This window comes from Vicugna pacos, chromosome 10, assembly GCF_048564905.1.
Source record: "Vicugna pacos chromosome 10, VicPac4, whole genome shotgun sequence".
NCBI lineage: Eukaryota > Metazoa > Chordata > Mammalia > Artiodactyla > Camelidae > Vicugna > Vicugna pacos.
The window spans coordinates 62,501,502-62,518,929 of NC_132996.1; the positions used below are offsets into that span (position 1 = coordinate 62,501,502).

General features: G+C 33.9%; 2 protein-coding genes across 2 annotated transcripts in view; one reads left to right on the plus strand and one right to left on the minus strand.

Annotated features, from left to right (window-relative positions):
* Nucleotides 1–5,311: 5,311 nt before the first annotated feature.
* LOC140698879 (olfactory receptor 5J2-like) overlaps nt 5,312–17,428 on the minus strand; it is an 88,736-nt gene continuing 76,619 nt past the window's right edge. Inside the window, exon 2 of the mRNA XM_072970722.1 lies at nt 5,312–5,918. Coding sequence (XP_072826823.1) covers nt 5,312–5,918 — 607 coding nt within the window. The remainder of the gene's footprint in view (nt 5,919–17,428) is intronic.
* Nucleotides 13,742–14,698, plus strand: OR5T2 (olfactory receptor family 5 subfamily T member 2). Its single transcript, XM_015247780.1, has one exon. It carries the CDS (start codon nt 13,742–13,744, stop codon nt 14,696–14,698), a length of 957 nt encoding a protein of 318 aa, XP_015103266.1.

The following is a 17,428-nucleotide window of genomic DNA, read 5'->3' on the forward strand; positions in this document are numbered from 1 at the left end:
AAATATAGTTGTCATCTTTAAACTGTATCGTACAAATTCCCATGCGTACTCCAACTTCAGAGAATTTCATTACGGAAAAAAAGCTCCATTGGGGGAACAATGATAACAGTTTTATCGATTATTTCATATTTTATGGAGAAGCAACATAGCAGAGTGATTATGAGCATTTGCTTTAGAAGCAAACACTCCAGAATTCAGACTCTAGATCTGCTGTCCTTTTAGCTGCATAACCCTTAATAAATCACTGCAACTCTTCAGTCTCAAGTGTCCTTGACCACATGAGATAAGTAACTATTCCACGTCCGTATAGTTAATATAAAGATTATATCCGATAATGGATATAAAACATTCAAGGCGGTACCAATAAATGCTGGCCATCATAATCACAACACTCACTTTCCTGAGTATTTTTAATACACATAGGCTTTTTTCTTAAAGAATATTCCCTTCTGTTTTATAAATTACTGTTGATTGATTTAAAGGACAAAAACACAAAAGGCAAAGGAAAAACAGCACTTCACAATTTTGGATTTAGAATGGTATATGTTACCATTCGAGAAAATTTGAAAAATACTGAAAAATTTAAAAGAATGGAAATGTCCTAAGAGGTATTAACAGCTGTGTACATGTTCTTCCAGATGGAGAGTCATGTATGTATATGTATATATTCAATACTTAAGCAATATTTCTGTTATTTCCTATGTAGTTTTTTGAAGCATTCTGTGTACACTTACAGGTTTAACCATTGATTATTCCTTTGTCATTGGGACCTAAACTGAATGTGTTCTTTGCACATGAGAAAAATTCAGACTGTCATTTTGCAATTCTTTGGACATGACATGTTTGTGAATTCATCACATTAAATCTGCATATAATGGTGGCTACCTGAAAACATTTAAAAAGCTAACCTTTGTGTGGTGTGTCAGCAAGCTTCAGTAAACTGCTTCTTTGTTGGAATTTTGTATATGTTTTTAAAAAAAATCATTGCCTTTCTCCTGATTTCTGTAGGTTTGTTATAATCATTAAATTAAATATTGAATTAAATGTTTGACTCATTTACTTTAAAATTTTTAACAAAGATAAATTGTAAAGCTATGAATTTACAATGTATTCAGACTCTGTGGCAATTCATAAACTTTAGTCAGATAATATGCTAAAATTTCCTTTATTTTTGAATTTTTCTTCTATATAATCTACAATTGGAACTTTCATGTTCTTTGCTATTTAAAGGTTATTTAAGAACATATTTTTCTTATTTCCCAAGTATTAGATATTTTTGTGTGTAAACTTTGGTAACTATACAGATTGCTTTTATTAAAAAATGATTATAACTATTTTATTTTTTGAAATTTATATTGTTTTCTCTATAAAATTATAGTTGATTCTTTTTCTTAAATATTTGTTAAATATTAAAAATAAAATGTGACAGTGCAAATTTTTTAGGAGTTAATTTTTAAAAATTGTTTACAGATTCAAACTGTCAACTAATTTATTCAAGTCTTTTAAATGTACATCATTTTCCTTTACTTAATTTATTTTAAATATTTCTTCATCCAATACGAATGCCATTTAAACCTATTATGACTTATTTTTGCTCTGATATCCATGCTGTCTAGACTCTGTATTTATAGCTAATGCTATTTGTTTTGTCTTGCGACTGTTTAAATTATGCTTCTTTGGCTCCTCTCTCATCTTTTATGAGCATTATGTCGTTTCATACTTTTACAGCTCTTTTCATTTTCCTAGTCTTTTTTATAAACTATGCTTTTACTTTGCTTTCAGTTATTTATATGATTAGGAAATGTATCCCATTGGTTTGTGTTGGCAAATATGGTCTGCAGATTCTATGACTTTGTGGACTACACTTAAGTAGAGAAAATTACAATTAAATTCAACTAAATTCTAATTAACTAAAGACTACACAATTCAGTTTAGAAACCATGGCTATTATACCATTACACATATTTTTTTAAAAAAATCATGGGTGATAAGAATGATTTGGACTATCTGCATTTTCCCTGAACATTCCTTGTTACATTAGTGCGTATCATGGTTTATGTAAAATGTAGTCTGAAGTAACTTACAACATAATACTCTTTTTCATGGTGCCATGCCAAAATGCTATTTAATAAAAATATGATCAAGAAAATAAGACAAGAATACAGCATGTCAGAAACATAAGCAGCTGTGTTTGCCTCAAAAAAATTTGAAAGATATAATGGTGATAGCATACTTTGCTAAGCACTTACTATGTGCCAGACAATGTTCAAAGGGTTTTAGAGATATAATTAACATGGCTTATCTTCACAAGATAACTTGCAGGTAGATACCAACAATATCTAAATGTTAATCGTATGTAAAGAGAAGCCATCTTTGTAATCACTTAGGCAAATACATAGAAATAATCCTGAAATTTTCTCTTTCTCTCACATATCTCACATCCAACCTATCAGCATAGTACGTTGATTCAAAATACAGTATATATTTGCACATAACATATCTTTAAAATAAGACTTTCTGGATAGTTTTTTAAGCTAAATATATTAAAAATTGTTTCAGAAAGTTAAAAATAAATGTATAGGAAAATGCACGTTTAGGTAATACATAGGGATACAAAACGTTGGTTGTCATTTTAATGTCAAAAATGAAGACTGCAGAAAAGATTAAAATAAACAAAAAAGGATACTTTGTATTGGTGAATTTCAGTTCATAATGAAAACTAAAAGGTAAGTGTTATCTGTGCAAAGAGTCATGTAGCAACAAGTATACTAAAACAGGAAGCTTCTCATAGAGGAAATGAAAAGACAAAAATACATGGAATCATACCCACATTAGGGAAGCCTAATACACATCAATTAAAATTTTAATCAAGGAAACATTGAAGAGGGCACAGAAACTTAAAGCACTCATTAAATATGATTATTTTATAGAAATTAATAGATAGATATTAAGCTGTGACCATAAATAAGAGAGAATTCAGTTTCTTTTCAAGAGTACTTGCAGTATTTACAAAATCTGCCATAATTAGTGAAAACAATGCTCTAAATTCAGAATATTTAAACATTTTATTCTGTCTAGAAATGAATGACAAATAAAAACATTTTCAGTTACAAATAAAAAGAATTTCAGTTAGGCATTTAAAGATAAGCTACTAAACCACTTCCAATTCAAAGAGAAATAAGAAAAACAGCAAATAGATTGATAGCAAAAATATGACATATTAAAAAATGGGGGCTGTCACTGCCATAGTGTTCCTTGGAAAATTCATATCCAATTCAGAAGACTAGAAAAGAAGGGCAAAATAGACTAATGGAAAGAAGAGGAAAATATTTAAAGGAAATAATAAACCAGAAAATCTAAACAATAACTAACATTGACACAGAAAATGTTATCTGTTTTACAAATGTCCCTCAGTTGAATTTAAAAAAATAGTTTCACAGTTTCTAACCTATAATATTCATTAATTAAGGGAATATTTATGAGGAACAATATGTATTAGGCATTGTTCTAGACTCTGGAAAATAGATTAGACAAATCAAATAGAAATTAAACTGCATATTATGCAAAATAATTAAAAATGAAACGGTGCATTTAATAAACAAGGAATGTGAGGAGATATAAAGCAGGTAAACTGTCAAATAAGGTCTTCACTAAGAAGAGCAATTTAAAGGAAAGAATCGTGTGAATAGCAGTGGGGAGAGCTTTCCAAATAGGAAAAAAAATGCGGAAAAATTGGGAAGAATATGTTTCGTCAAGAAATGCTCTCTGTTTATACTGTCAAGTTGTTCTTAAACTTAGTAATCCCACTTTAGGGAAATATATGTAGGTTGTATTCTATGTTCTAAGACTGGAATCATAAGGGTTTTCACAAAATGCAAATAATAATAATGGAGGAATGTAAAAGAAGGAAAGAAAGAAGAAAGAAGGGAAGGGAAGAAGGAAGAAATTAAGGAAAAGTGATCTTTGAAGGGCACATATCCTCGCAATAAAACTGAGTCTTGCTGGAAGCAGAAGTAAAAGTGAGCGTAGTAGGGATGATTTCTGTACGTTGGTTCTTAAGCCTGAGCGATGAGGAGCGGTGGCATCTGCAAAGACATCACAGAGGGGTAAGGGCCAAAGGAAAAGAGAGCAAAGCTGAGTCTGGATCAGACCTGTAGGGAAACCCAGGAAGACGCAGAGGGGCTTAGTTCAGAAAGAGCCAAATCCAAGAGCAGATATACCTTACCCTGTAAATTGCGCTTGGTTTGTCATTCTTGAGTTTAAGTATAATCTTGATAAACGCTAATGCCTAGCCTCTGTATCCTGTGGAAAATTATAGAATGAGTTTAATGTACATGCTCTGGATGAACAAATAAAAACAAGAGAAAGGTACCCTCACAAGCATCACGGCACTGAAACTAGGAATTGGAACACATATCTCTGATCCCTGACTCACTGGCTGGGATTAGATTGATGCCCATGCGTAGATCTAAGGATGGAGAAAAGTGCTTTAAACTGGAGTCCAAATCAATGATTCCATGGAAAGTGGTACAGGGGTATGTCAGCTATAGGTTTGCTATCAATTGGGTGGTATTTGCTCAAGCTTGTCAGATATAATTATAAAGTTACTTGCAATTGCCACTTGGAATCCTATTCAACTTAGCTTGCACTGAGATGAAAGTTAATACCATACATTTTAAAGAAAAGAGAACATGCATATGTGACTGTGTGTGTGTAAATAAACAGAGGATATATGCCAGCATTCATGTGTTCAAATTCTAATCCTTGTACCACAGAATGTGACTGTGTCTGGAGATAAGGTCTTTGTGATGGTAATTAAGTGAAAATGAAACCTTTAGGATGGACTCTAATGCAATAGACACACAGAGAGAAAAGAATATGTGAAGACACAGGGCGAGGGAGATTGCAGTTGAGAACCCAAAGACCAAGACTGCAGAAGGCAGCTCTGGCTTCACCCTGAACTCAGACTTGTGGACTCTAGGATAGTGAGAAATAAGTCTTAATTGTTTAAGCCACTAGCCTGCCATACTTTGCTGTGTCAGCACTCATACTATTGCACTGATGCAGTCAGTATCTGCCTATCTGTACCCATCTGTCTATGTGTCTGTGTATCTGAGTGAATTAAGTTAGAAGCAAATGGAAGACTCATTTTTTCTGCCTGTGTGGAAAGTGCAGAGGTGGAGGTTTGACTATGATCTTTATATAAAGATGTCTAAAAAGAATGGAGAGATTACTACACTAAAACCATTTTATCATAACTTCTTGATATGGCGACAAAGAACATCATTCTTCATTTGTTTCAATTTAATCGTTAATTTGAAAAATACACTTTATTGATAAACCAAAGTTTCCCAAACACTCTCTTCATGGCCTCTTTAACATCTTTGTTCCTTAAACTATAAATGATTGGATTCAGCATGGGAATCACGATGCTGTAAAATACAGACACTATCATGTCATGGTCCAAGGCGTAGCTGGAACTCGGTCTCACGTACATGAAGAGGATGGTTCCATGATAAATTGACACTGCAGTTAGGTGATAGTCACACGTAGAAAAGGCTTTCCTCCTCCCTTCAGCAGAATGCACCCTCAGGATGGCCAGCAGAATGAAGCCATAGGAGATCAGGATAATCAGGATAGTGACTACCTCAACAGAGCCCACGAAGGAGAAGAGTAGAAGCTGGTTTGTGCGAGTGTCAGAGCAAGAAAGAGCGAGGAGAGGGGGGATGTCACAAAAGGCGTGTCTAATTTGATTGGACTCACAGAAGGACAGGCTAAATGTGGCCACTGAGTGCACAGAAGCATTCACAATGCCACCAACATAGGAAGCAGTGATGAGTGGCACATAGACCCTGGGTGCCATGCGCACTGAATACAGGAGGGGCTTGTAGATTGCAACGTAGCGATCATATGCCATTGCGGCCAAGAGGAAGCATTCTGTGGTCCCTAAAGTAACAATGAGAAACATCTGGGCTGCACATTCAAAGAATGTAATGACTTTATTTTTTGACATAAAATCTACTAACATATTTGGGATAATTACTGAGGAAAGGCTGGCATCCACGCATGATAACAGACTCAGAAAATAGTACATGGGGTTGTGGATCCGGGAATCCCCCATGACCAACACAACTAGTCCTAAATTTCCCATCAGAGTAAACAGGTAGATCACTAGAAACAGGGAAAACAGGAAGATCTGCAGGTCAGGCTTGTCTGTGAAGCCCTTCAGTACAAACAGAGTGACTTCGGTGACATTCTGCATGGTGACCGTTCATGAAACAAACTTGAAGGTATTCGTAAAATTATCATTCATAGTGCTATGACAAGAGTGAGCAATATCGTGACTTAAGAAATGTGAACTGTATTCTCGTATTTATTCCTTGAAAATGCATAACTTCCCAGCAGCAGTTCCAGAGACAGTGACAAGATGGTGGGCGGAAAGTTGATACCATTCACTGTGGAATCAGAGAGAAGATTTGGGATTTAACTCACTGGTTCAAGTCCTGTCATTTCTTTCTGTCAAAAACTTTCAAATCAGATGATTAATTTTCTACTGAATTCTATTAGCTTTTTTCCTATGAAGTCACACTAAAACACAAAGTTTACAGCTAAAGAAAGATTTCTTATGTAATTATTACATTAATATTTATCTCAAAAGCAGAATACATATTAATGTGCAAAGTGTATTAATAAATTTAAATATTTAAAATGACTTTAAATGTAGAATGGACTAAATAAGATTTGTTTGGTAGACTAATTGCCTAATGAATTGTAGTATTTTATGAGTTAATCTCTGTAAAAACATTTACAGCTCCATTAGATTTTTCTGAAAAGAACTAATTAATTTTTTTCTGAGAATTGAATTGATTGCCATGATTGAATATAAAATCATATGACAATTTATGTTCAGTATTGTCCTTTTTGGGTAACTATTTGGTCTTTTGGGGAATCTAAATTCTCAATAATTGATGCTTTTTCTTCTCTCAGATTCTGTAGTGAAATAGGAGAATTATAATAAAAATAAGGAATATGATTTTTTTCTCTTATAGCGTAACATTTGATTATATATCACTGATTTTTTTATACAGGGAAATGACAGGTAGGTAACTATTATCTAAAAGTAACAGTTAAATAAACTCATAGATATTAGTCATTTAAAAATAAACTACAACAAAAACAATCTTTGCACCTAGACATAAAACTTAATATTTAAGAGTTTAAAAAAAAAACTTATCAGGAAATGAAAGTTATAAGGCATAGAAAAAAGTCTTTCCTGTGTTGTCCCATGGTTAATCAAATTAGGACTCTCAGTGTTACTTGAACATGAATTCAGAGCTCTGTTATTCATCTGTAATTATAACCCTAGTTGGAGGATAGTTTTTATTTAAGTCATTTAGTTTTTATAAATCTACCCTTCAAAAAATCTGAGTCAGTCTTCAGGGTACCTAATGTACTGCAAATAATCTTCTGCACATTATGTAAATTCATCCAGTTTCAATTCATTCAAATGAATCCCATCAGTGAGAGAAAGAGCCATCTTGATTAGAAAAAGTGAAAGAAGGAGACGAATGTACATACCAGCAACCTTCTGAAAAAGACAAAGCCAAGATCACCGAGAAAGAACTGTCGATACATGACTTCAATGCAAGGTGGAACAGTCCAAATACCTTAGGCTGAGTATTGAAACACTAAGTTCAAAAAGGAGGGGAGAAATAATAACAGCTAGTTATTGAACTGTAGGAAAGGGGCTTTGCACACGTTACTCTATCTCACCTTTACAGAAACCCTGTCAGCTAAGATGTGCCGGCCAAGGTTGAGTCCCGATCTCCCCCAGGGTACATGCGCTTTTCACCACTTTGTCCTGCCTCTTACTATATCCTTCCATCATTCTGGATCTGATCTTCCCCCTCTCATCCTCCCACCCCCACTGAAACAAAATAAAACATGATCTTTGACGCATTCGGATATTTCCAAACCCTTAAGACAAGAGAAGCATTATGACACAAGTAGTAATCTAGAGTGGCTTCCACATTAAGTAACTAACAAAACAAGCATAAAAAAATTGCTGATTGTCTTTCTCACATCCAAACATAAGCCCCCAGATAGGTGAGTAGGTCAAATGTTTTCTTGCCTTCTGTTGACAAGTTTCCCGTTTTGCTTTGAATTGCTCTGTCTTCTTCCAGAAGGAAAATAAAAACTTAACACTCTGTTGGGAGTATTCTCACTACTTCTACAAACATGAAACAGTGTTGTCTATTTTGCTTTTGTTTTGTTCCAAGAAGTATTGTTTTTCAATTTTTAGACAAACACTGCATGAATTATGTTGTGGTGAATGTGTTCTATTCACCAGTGGAAATGGCAACAACAGAAAACCTTGGTACTAGGGATTTTATAACATAATTAATTTTGATAAGTTAGATCCCAACTCCTGAAATATTCTGCAGATGATCTGAAAATTTCTCTTACCTGTGGAACAGGAAATGCAACCATCAGTACATTGTGAATAGGGTTCCTTCAGATTCTTATATTCAGTTACTTAACTGTTGGTAAAACCCGCAGGAGATGCCCCAAGGAATATGCCCCAATTATCTTCTGGTTCAAAACAGCAACATGATGATTTACTCAATAATAAAAAAAGTAAATGGCTCTAAAATAATGTACTACATGTCGATACGCATAAAATGAATAACGTTTTCAATGTCTCGTTTAAAATGATGCCTTCAAAAAGCGTATACATGTTCTAACCCTATAAAGGAAATCTTAAGATATGAGACATATTCTTATACCATAGCCCTGACACTGGGTTAGCAGTAATTTCTCTGAGAACCAATGCGTTCATCCTGGCAATATAAGCCATTTTACATTGCAACAAGTAAGTAAATACGGTAAACTATAGTAATGTAAAACCACAATATAACTTTTGCAGAATCTAGCAGATGGATTTATAGTCAATAAAATTCATTACACATTTACTCTGTTCAAATTACAAAGTGCTTGGTTAAAAAGATTAAAGTATACATTTTGAGCTTATTGTAAGTTTATTATTCAAGGTAATAAGAAAAGTAACAAAAAAAAATGCCATGGAAATGTGGAGGAGACCTCAGAAGTTTAAAGCTCTGTAGGATTTTGTAAGCCACGTAATTCATGAATCTTAAATATTAATCTATAGGGAAGCTATTGCATAGATTATCTATAGATTACTCAGATTAAATAAATCTATGCAGAATAAATTTTAAAATATCTAATATACATACATACAATAAAACACACACAGACATACATACCCACACAAGCATGCAACTAGGACCAAAATAGAGAAAATTAACGTTGGTTAACAAGGGAGATCCAGTAGAACTTATATTTTTCTTCAGTTTGTTATATGCTGTCAACCATTCACAGTCACAAAGAGACTGTGAGAGACTGATACAGTTATTATTGTATTATTTAATTATATTTTTTGGCAGTAGTGGGGAGATAATTAGATTTATTTATTTTTAGAGGAGATACTGGGGATAGAACCCAGGATCTCATGCATGCTAGGCATGTGCTCCACCACTTGAGCTATACCCTCCCCCTGTTCCTGTTCATTGCTGAATAGTATTCCACTGTAAAGCTGTACCATGGTTCACTTATCCATTCAATAGTTGATGGGCATTTGGGTTATTTCAAGGTTTAGAATATAGTGAATAGGGATGCTAGAAATATTGGCATACAGGTCTTGGTGTAGACATGTTTTCTTTTATCCTGGGTAAATCAGACTTAGTGAGATTGCTGGGCGAGCTGCACCATTTTGCTTTCCTCCCAGCAGTGGATGGATGAAAGCTCTGGTTGCTCTCCATCACTGTGAGCACTTTGTATTCTTATCTACTATTACACTTTAAAAATTCTAGTCATTCTGATAGATATTATGGGATCACATTGTGGTTTTAAAGTTCTATTTCTCTAATCACAAATGTTGTTGAACATTTCTTTTTATAGGCTTAGTTGCTACCAGTGTACCTTCTCTAGTGAAGTGTCTATTCAAATGTATGCCCATATTTTAATTGTTTATCTTTCCTTTTATTTTCATATTGTTGAGTTTTTAAAGTACTCTGTATATTATGTACAATAAATCCATATTCTTAGTCAATATTCATATTATTTATTGAATAGCTATTCAGTCTGTGGTTTGTTAATTTTCTCAACAGGGTCTTTCACAAAACAAACTTTAAAGGTGACAAAGTAGAATTTATCATTCTTCTCCTAGGGTTCAGGAATTTTGTGTTTTATACAAAATTTTGTGACTAACCCACAATCACAAAAATGTTGTCCTAATTTTTTTCTCTAAAAATGATATTGTATTAGGATTTTACATTAATGCCTAAGATTTATTTTGAGACAACTTTTATATATGATGCAAAGAATGAGTCATGTCTGGTTTTTTGTGACGTGAGGCTATTCTATAAATTCAGTGTCGTTAGAAAAATGCTATTCTTCTTCTGTAGATTTTCCTTAGCAATTTGGTCAAGAATCAATGGACTGCACTGTGTGAATCTACTGCTGAAGATTATTCCACTGACCTACATGTCTATCTTTTCACCAGTGCCATACGCCCTTGATGTATTAGTTTTGTGGCAAATCTTGAAATTAGGTTATGTAGATCTTACTTTATTCTCCTTTTTAAAAATTGCTCTGACTACTTTACTTTCTTTGCTTTTTTAAATAAATTGTAGAATTACCTTGTCAATTTGTTTTAAAAAATAGCTTGTTTGATTTTAATTAGAGTCACATTGAATATATGGATCACTTGGGAATGCATCTAATAAATAGATCTTTTTTTTATAATTGTATGTATATCAGTACCATCTTTCATTTTTCCTTTACTTCCTTCATTTCTTCTTTCCTTCTTCCTTTCTTTTAAAAATCAGATTCCATTCCCTATCTATTAATTTAGTATCTCTGAGTGTAAAGCTTAAGCATCTATGTATTTTTCACAATTTTTTGAAGAATTTCTTTAAGTACATAGTCTAACACTAGTCTATACATTACTATAAAGGGTTCCCAAGATGACACAAAATGCTACACAACTCAAATTTTGACCTTCATCTTTGTTAGATCTCTAAGATTCTAATGTTCTATTACATAGAATTTTACAGTTATTCACATACTGCCCTGTATTTGTTGTCAATATTTCCTATTCCTTTATTTATATCCTATCCTCTCTGTAAACTACCCAATGAGTTTTAGAATATCTTTCATACTATTTACAAGTGGACCATTCTCCTGCGTACCATGTGAAAAACCAAAATCCTCCTGCTCCTTTTTGGTCCCAGAAGGGAATCAGTGTGTTTTCTCCTTGGGGCATCCCTGTAGACTTCAAGAAGAGCTTGAGAACCTGATATAAGAGTTCAGATGTTCAGAATGCATAGTGTGGCTTCATGAAATGAGTAGCTTCATTTCTACAGGTAAGAAGAAAGCTTTTCCATCATTTACAAAATACACCAAATTTAAATATTTCTCTTGAGATTCAAGATTATAATTGTATAATCTTGAATCTCAAACTACATGATATGCTTTGGTATTTAAATTTGAGATAGAAATTTTTAGTTAACTCAGAGTGGAATAAAAATTGAGTGAAAGAATGCCAGGGAACATAAATAGGAAAGACTCTTTACATATTTAGGTCAATAGATTTGTAAGTTAGACATTTTATGTAATTTCTTTGACGGAAGGTAACTTAAGGCGAATAAAGGGAGTAGGAATAAGAGGTTTTACTTTAAAAGCAGGAACATTAGTGAATGGAGAGAAAATTTTCTGTCAGTCAGCTATTGGGTATATGATATTTGGGGATCATTTTTGTCTCTCAAATTTTAAATTTATTTTATTTATTTCACTGAGAGTAGCAAGAAGGAAGTCAGTTACAGAGAGAAACCACGGTATTACAGGAGGCAGGGAAAGATGGTGAAAAGTACATGCATCATGAGTAAGACCTTGGACTGAAACTTGGCTCCTGGATGTTTTAGCTGTGACAGTTGCTATGAAAGGTAAATAAAGGAATATATGCAGAAGTCCGTTCCTGTGGCCTGTGCTCAGCACTTGGCTGTTACTAATTTTCCTCTTTTGCAAACTTAGTGTTTCAGTGTTGATTCTGAGATATTTGGGTTTTTCTGTCTTCCATTAAATTATATTTTTGAAGAAGCCTTATATTAATTTTAAAAGTTGATTGTAGATTATTGAATTCTTCAAGAGATATAGTCAGTTTCTTTTCATAATTCTAAATCCTTTCAATATATTCTAATATTGACTTAGTTTTACCCAGTATAACTTTCATTTTTGCCTCTAGCAGAAATGCCTGTTTAAAGAGGAATTTAGCTGAAGTATTTAACTTTGTAGTCTTTCACTCTCTTTTTGACCCAAGTCAATTTAAGCTCACTGCAATGTAGAAAATAGAATTGCGGTGAGCTGTATGTGTATTTTTTGGTATCAACAGAATACACAATTCATAACACTTCTTTATTCTCTAAGGAATAATCCAGAGACATAAAGAGTGAATAGAGTAAAAAAATATGATCAAAATGTGATTCTTTGGATTTATCCTGAGAGAATAATGTTTTGGTGTGTATTAATAATCACAAATCACATATGTTACATGACGGTAAAGAATGAAATATCTGATTTGAAAATGAATATATGTATATTCCTATATGACTGAAGTATTATGCTGTACACCAGAAACTGACACTACATTGTAAACTGACTATACTTCAATAAAAATATGTTTTAAAAAAGAATATAATATCTGGATTAAAGTTCTTGCCACTTCTATTCAATGATTAGTTATAATACTAATTTTGTGAGCCAATATTTTCTAATGCTTTAAAACTGTATGCATTTAATGACAAAGTTCAATTATAGGGTAGTCTTAAATCTGTAACCCAAAACTGACATACATAAAGGAAATTGCTTTGTATCTTTATTGCTTTACACATTTAATTAGTCTGCCTGGATGCATATGGTTTTCTCCCCTTGGTCTTTTAAATATATTGGTACTTTGAAGTGGGTAAACTTTGGAGAGCAAGTCTAACGTCACACGTAGCTTTTAATCATGAACCTGGCCTATGAACACGTCTTTTCAGATTCTAAATTCTGTTATTTGTCCTGAACAAGGAATATCATTGAACCAATGTCAAGAATTATATCAGGGCTAGCCTTCTTATGATTCCTCCTCACATTTAAAAAAGTAGTTATTTCAATATTGTGGCATAAATATTAATGTTCTCATTCCATAGGTGACCAGATTATAGCAAATCATTTTTTACAATTACTGAAAGGTCTGGAATGCTGATATTCTGTTCTAACGATCTATGCACTGATATACTATCTCATGAGTTTCAGTGTCAGAAGGAAATTATTTTTTAGCAAATCACTTGGTGTTTTAATAGGCTTTAATATGAAGACAGCTAACAGAATGCAGTGGCCAATTAACCAGCTGAGCTGATGGCTTAGAAATGGCATGAATTCAATCAGCAAGTGAACACCCATGTATTTTCATTTGATTCTGCAGTGACTGGCATGAACACTTGACCCACTGCCTTGTCACTTTCTCCTGGGATTTGCACTGGGAAATTATACGTCCCCTGAAATTAATATGAGGACATATCTCATATTCCCCTGAGTCACTATACTGAGTCACAATGTTGTTTATTCTTTCGTAGCAAATGAATTGTAATGTTTGGTTAACTTTGTTGCATGAGGTATCAACATGCAGAATGTCACTGAAGTCACTACATTTGTACTGAAGGGCTTCACGGATGATCCTGAACTGCAGAGCATCTTATTTTTCCTGTTTCTAGCAACTTACCTTTTTACTCTGGTGGGCAATTTAGGACTGGTTGTATTGGTCATGGGGGATTCCCGGATCCACAACCCTATGTACTATTTTCTGAGTGTGCTATCATCTGTGGATGCCTGCTATTCTTCAGTCATTACCCCCAAAATGTTAGCAGATTTTATGTCAAAAAACAAAGTCATTTCATTCCTTGGATGCACAGCACAGATGTTTCTCGCTGTTACTTTTGGGACCACAGAATGCTTCCTCTTGGCCGCAATGGCATATGATCGCTACGTTGCAATCTACAAGCCCCTCCTGTATTCAGTGCGCATGGCACCCAGGGTCTATGTGCCACTCATCACTGCTTCCTATGTTGGTGACATTGTGAATTCTTCTGTGCACACAGTGGCCACATTTAGTCTGTCCTTCTGTGCGTCCAATCAAATTAGACACGTCTTTTGTGACATCCCCCCTCTCCTCGCTCTTTCTTGCTCTGACACTCGCACAAACCAGCTTCTACTCTTCTCCTTCGTGGGCTCTATTGAGACAGTCACTATCCTGATTATCCTGATCTCCTATGGCTTCATTCTGCTGGCCATCCTGAGGGTGCATTCTGCCGAGGGGAGAAGGAAGGCCTTTTCTACGTGCGGCTCTCACCTAACTGCAGTGTCCATTTACCATGGAACCATCCTCTTCATGTACGTGAGACCGAGTTCCAGCTACTCCTTGGACCATGACATGATAGCATCGACTTTTTATACCATTGTAATTCCCATGCTGAATCCCATCATTTATAGTTTGAGGAACAAAGATGTCAAAGAGTCAATGCAGAAAGTGTTTGGGAAACATTGGTTTATCAATAAAGTGTATTTTCACAGTAAAAATTAAATTAAAAAATTGAGAATGATGCTCTGTGTCTCAACATCAAGAAGACATAGTGAAAATGCTTTCAGTTTATTAATGTATTTCTGTTTTTCCTGGATATTATAATATAAAGATCATAGTCAACCTTCTACTTATGCTCTTTTTATATGCAGAAAAAATGGTATCATCCATTTGCTTATTAACATGTTTCTACTGATACATGTATACATACATATACATATTTATATATGCATATATTTATGCATGTATGTATGCAAAAGCCATACTATTGACGTAACACACACACATACAGGCATGTGTGTACATGAATCTTACTCTAGAATGTTATGTACTGTTTTCTTCCATCTGCATGTAACTCAAATGTATGGGCTCCAATATTTGTAATTATAAAGAACATTATAATTATATTTGATTAGTTTGATCAAATACCAACTAACCAATAGCAAAACCAAGTTCACATGATCTCATACCACTTTGCATGAAGTCACTGGTCTCTGACTCCAGTTCATAGAACTCTGCCTCCATCTTTAGATTTTTAAATTATATATCTGATCCCAGCCTGTGGTTTGGGGACCATAGATAATGTGTTCAAGTTCCTGAGCTCACTACCATTCTGATTGGTGAAGAGGCATTTCTCCCCTTTTTCTTATTTCATTCAGAGCAGGAACATTATATGCATCTTTAGTTTCTCACAGAAAACAAAGTCATTAAAAACATTAACAATTATCAAGATCCTGTTTACATTCAAAGTGACAGAAGATGGCCACATCAGAGAGTCAGGCAGAGCTGGCCTGTGTGTTTGGCTCTCTGCACCACTAAGCCCCAACCCATCTTTATGGGTTTCTTTACAGACCTGGTCCTGACTCAGGTTTCAGCTCCCTTTGCCTTGGGGGTCTTACAACACTCTGATGCCCTGGTGGTCACCAGCTCTCCTCACGCTCAGTTCCAAACCTATGGTGCAGAAGAGTCTCTCCTAATGTGCATGTTTAAGCCCTGCTTCCAACAGACTGTTTTCATTGCAAGTATGTGTCCTTCAGAGGTAATTTTAAGTTTTGTGTTTGCCTTTCCCTCCTTCCTTTCTATTTATTAATTTTTAATTATAATTTTATGAAAACTCATTCTCTTCTTGAAGGAGTACCTTTATTCTTTAATTGCAACAAGACGATCTTCTCAGAATTAGAGTGCAAACTAAGGCTATTTCCCTAAATTTGGAATAAGTTTACGTATCAACCTAACAGTTCTTATGCAGAACATCTACCAGCATTTATTCCTACACAGTATCTCTGCATTTATTCTCTCCTGTATGAAAGCCTCTCCCCACTGCGATTCACATGGTTCCCTCCTTCAAAGGTCAAAACTAAACCATGGTCACCGATATTCATTATCCTCGCATATCCAACCAAGCAAATGTGCTTTTGCACTGTGTGTGTGTGTGTGTGTGTGTGATTCAGCATTGAAGAGATCTTTAAACACAATTCAATATCACAAAAATGAATTTTACATTTTTAAAGGTCTAAATAAAGAACAATAACAGATATAGTAAAAGAACTAGCCATAGACAAGAGGAAATAAAGTTATGCATCAGTTAAATCAATAAGTAATAGGCTGAAGGTCCATAGAACTATGGACAAAGAATACACATGAAAAATTTACGAAAGAAGAAACGTCTTTAGACTAATGCATACACTCTACTTTAATAATGATCTAGAAAATGTAAGTGTAAAATAATATAAAACACTCTTTCACACTCATAACATTGGCAAAAATGGAAAAGTCTGGGACTACCAAGTGCTAGTGAGGAGACGGAGTAAAGGAAACATACAGACCCTGCTGGTAGGAGTATAAAAGTTACAGCCACTTTGGAAGCAAGTTTTGAATGTCTAATAAGTTCATAGAGCCAGAAAATTCAGGACACAATGCATAGCTAAATGAATTAACCAAGAAGGGTGCCAAAATCCATACATGTGAGTGAAAGAAAAAATTTCCTGAATAAGACATTCAGTAGATAACATAAATTAATTAAACTATCTGCAAAATTATAGTGTTTTTTCATTGGATGCATAAATATGCAGTTAACCAGTTACAACTTACTTATGAATGACAAATTGTACATAGGGTTTACTTCTGGTTAAAATTATCACTTGATAGGATCGGAGCCAAGTAAAAGGAAGAGTAATGGATGTACAAACTGTTTTCATTTCACAAGAAAAGGACTTTTTACGGTAAAAATAGGTCAAAGATAACTTCTGTGACTATGGAAAATCAATTTTATTACTATGTTATATTCATTATAAAAAACGAGTTTTCATTATGAAATACAGTGAAATTGTTAATAATTTTCAGAGTATTTAAAGTAAGCAGAATATCCTTAATTCCTTTTTAAGTGGGGTAATTTGCAAATACCGACTAATGACTTCACCAAATTTAAAATTTCTATTAAACAAAAGATATCACAAACAAATTTAACAGAGGACTCTTTTATTCATATGATAGACAAATGTTATTATCGAGAATACACGCAAATTATATAGGCAAAACATGAAATCAGAAACTTCACTGAAAAAGACACACAGATAACAATGGAACATGCAAAATTATATCCAAATTTATTTTTTTAAATAACTTATGGACATAAAATTCACATACTGTGATATTAATCATTTTAAAGTGTATTACTCCATAGCAATGATTACACTCACAATGCTGTGCAACCACACCTCAACCTCGTTCCAT

Bases quoted from the DNA above. Each gene is read 5' to 3' on its own strand.
- OR5T2 (XM_015247780.1), top strand. From the start codon at position 13,742: ATGCAGAATGTCACTGAAGTCACTACATTTGTACTGAAGGGCTTCACG.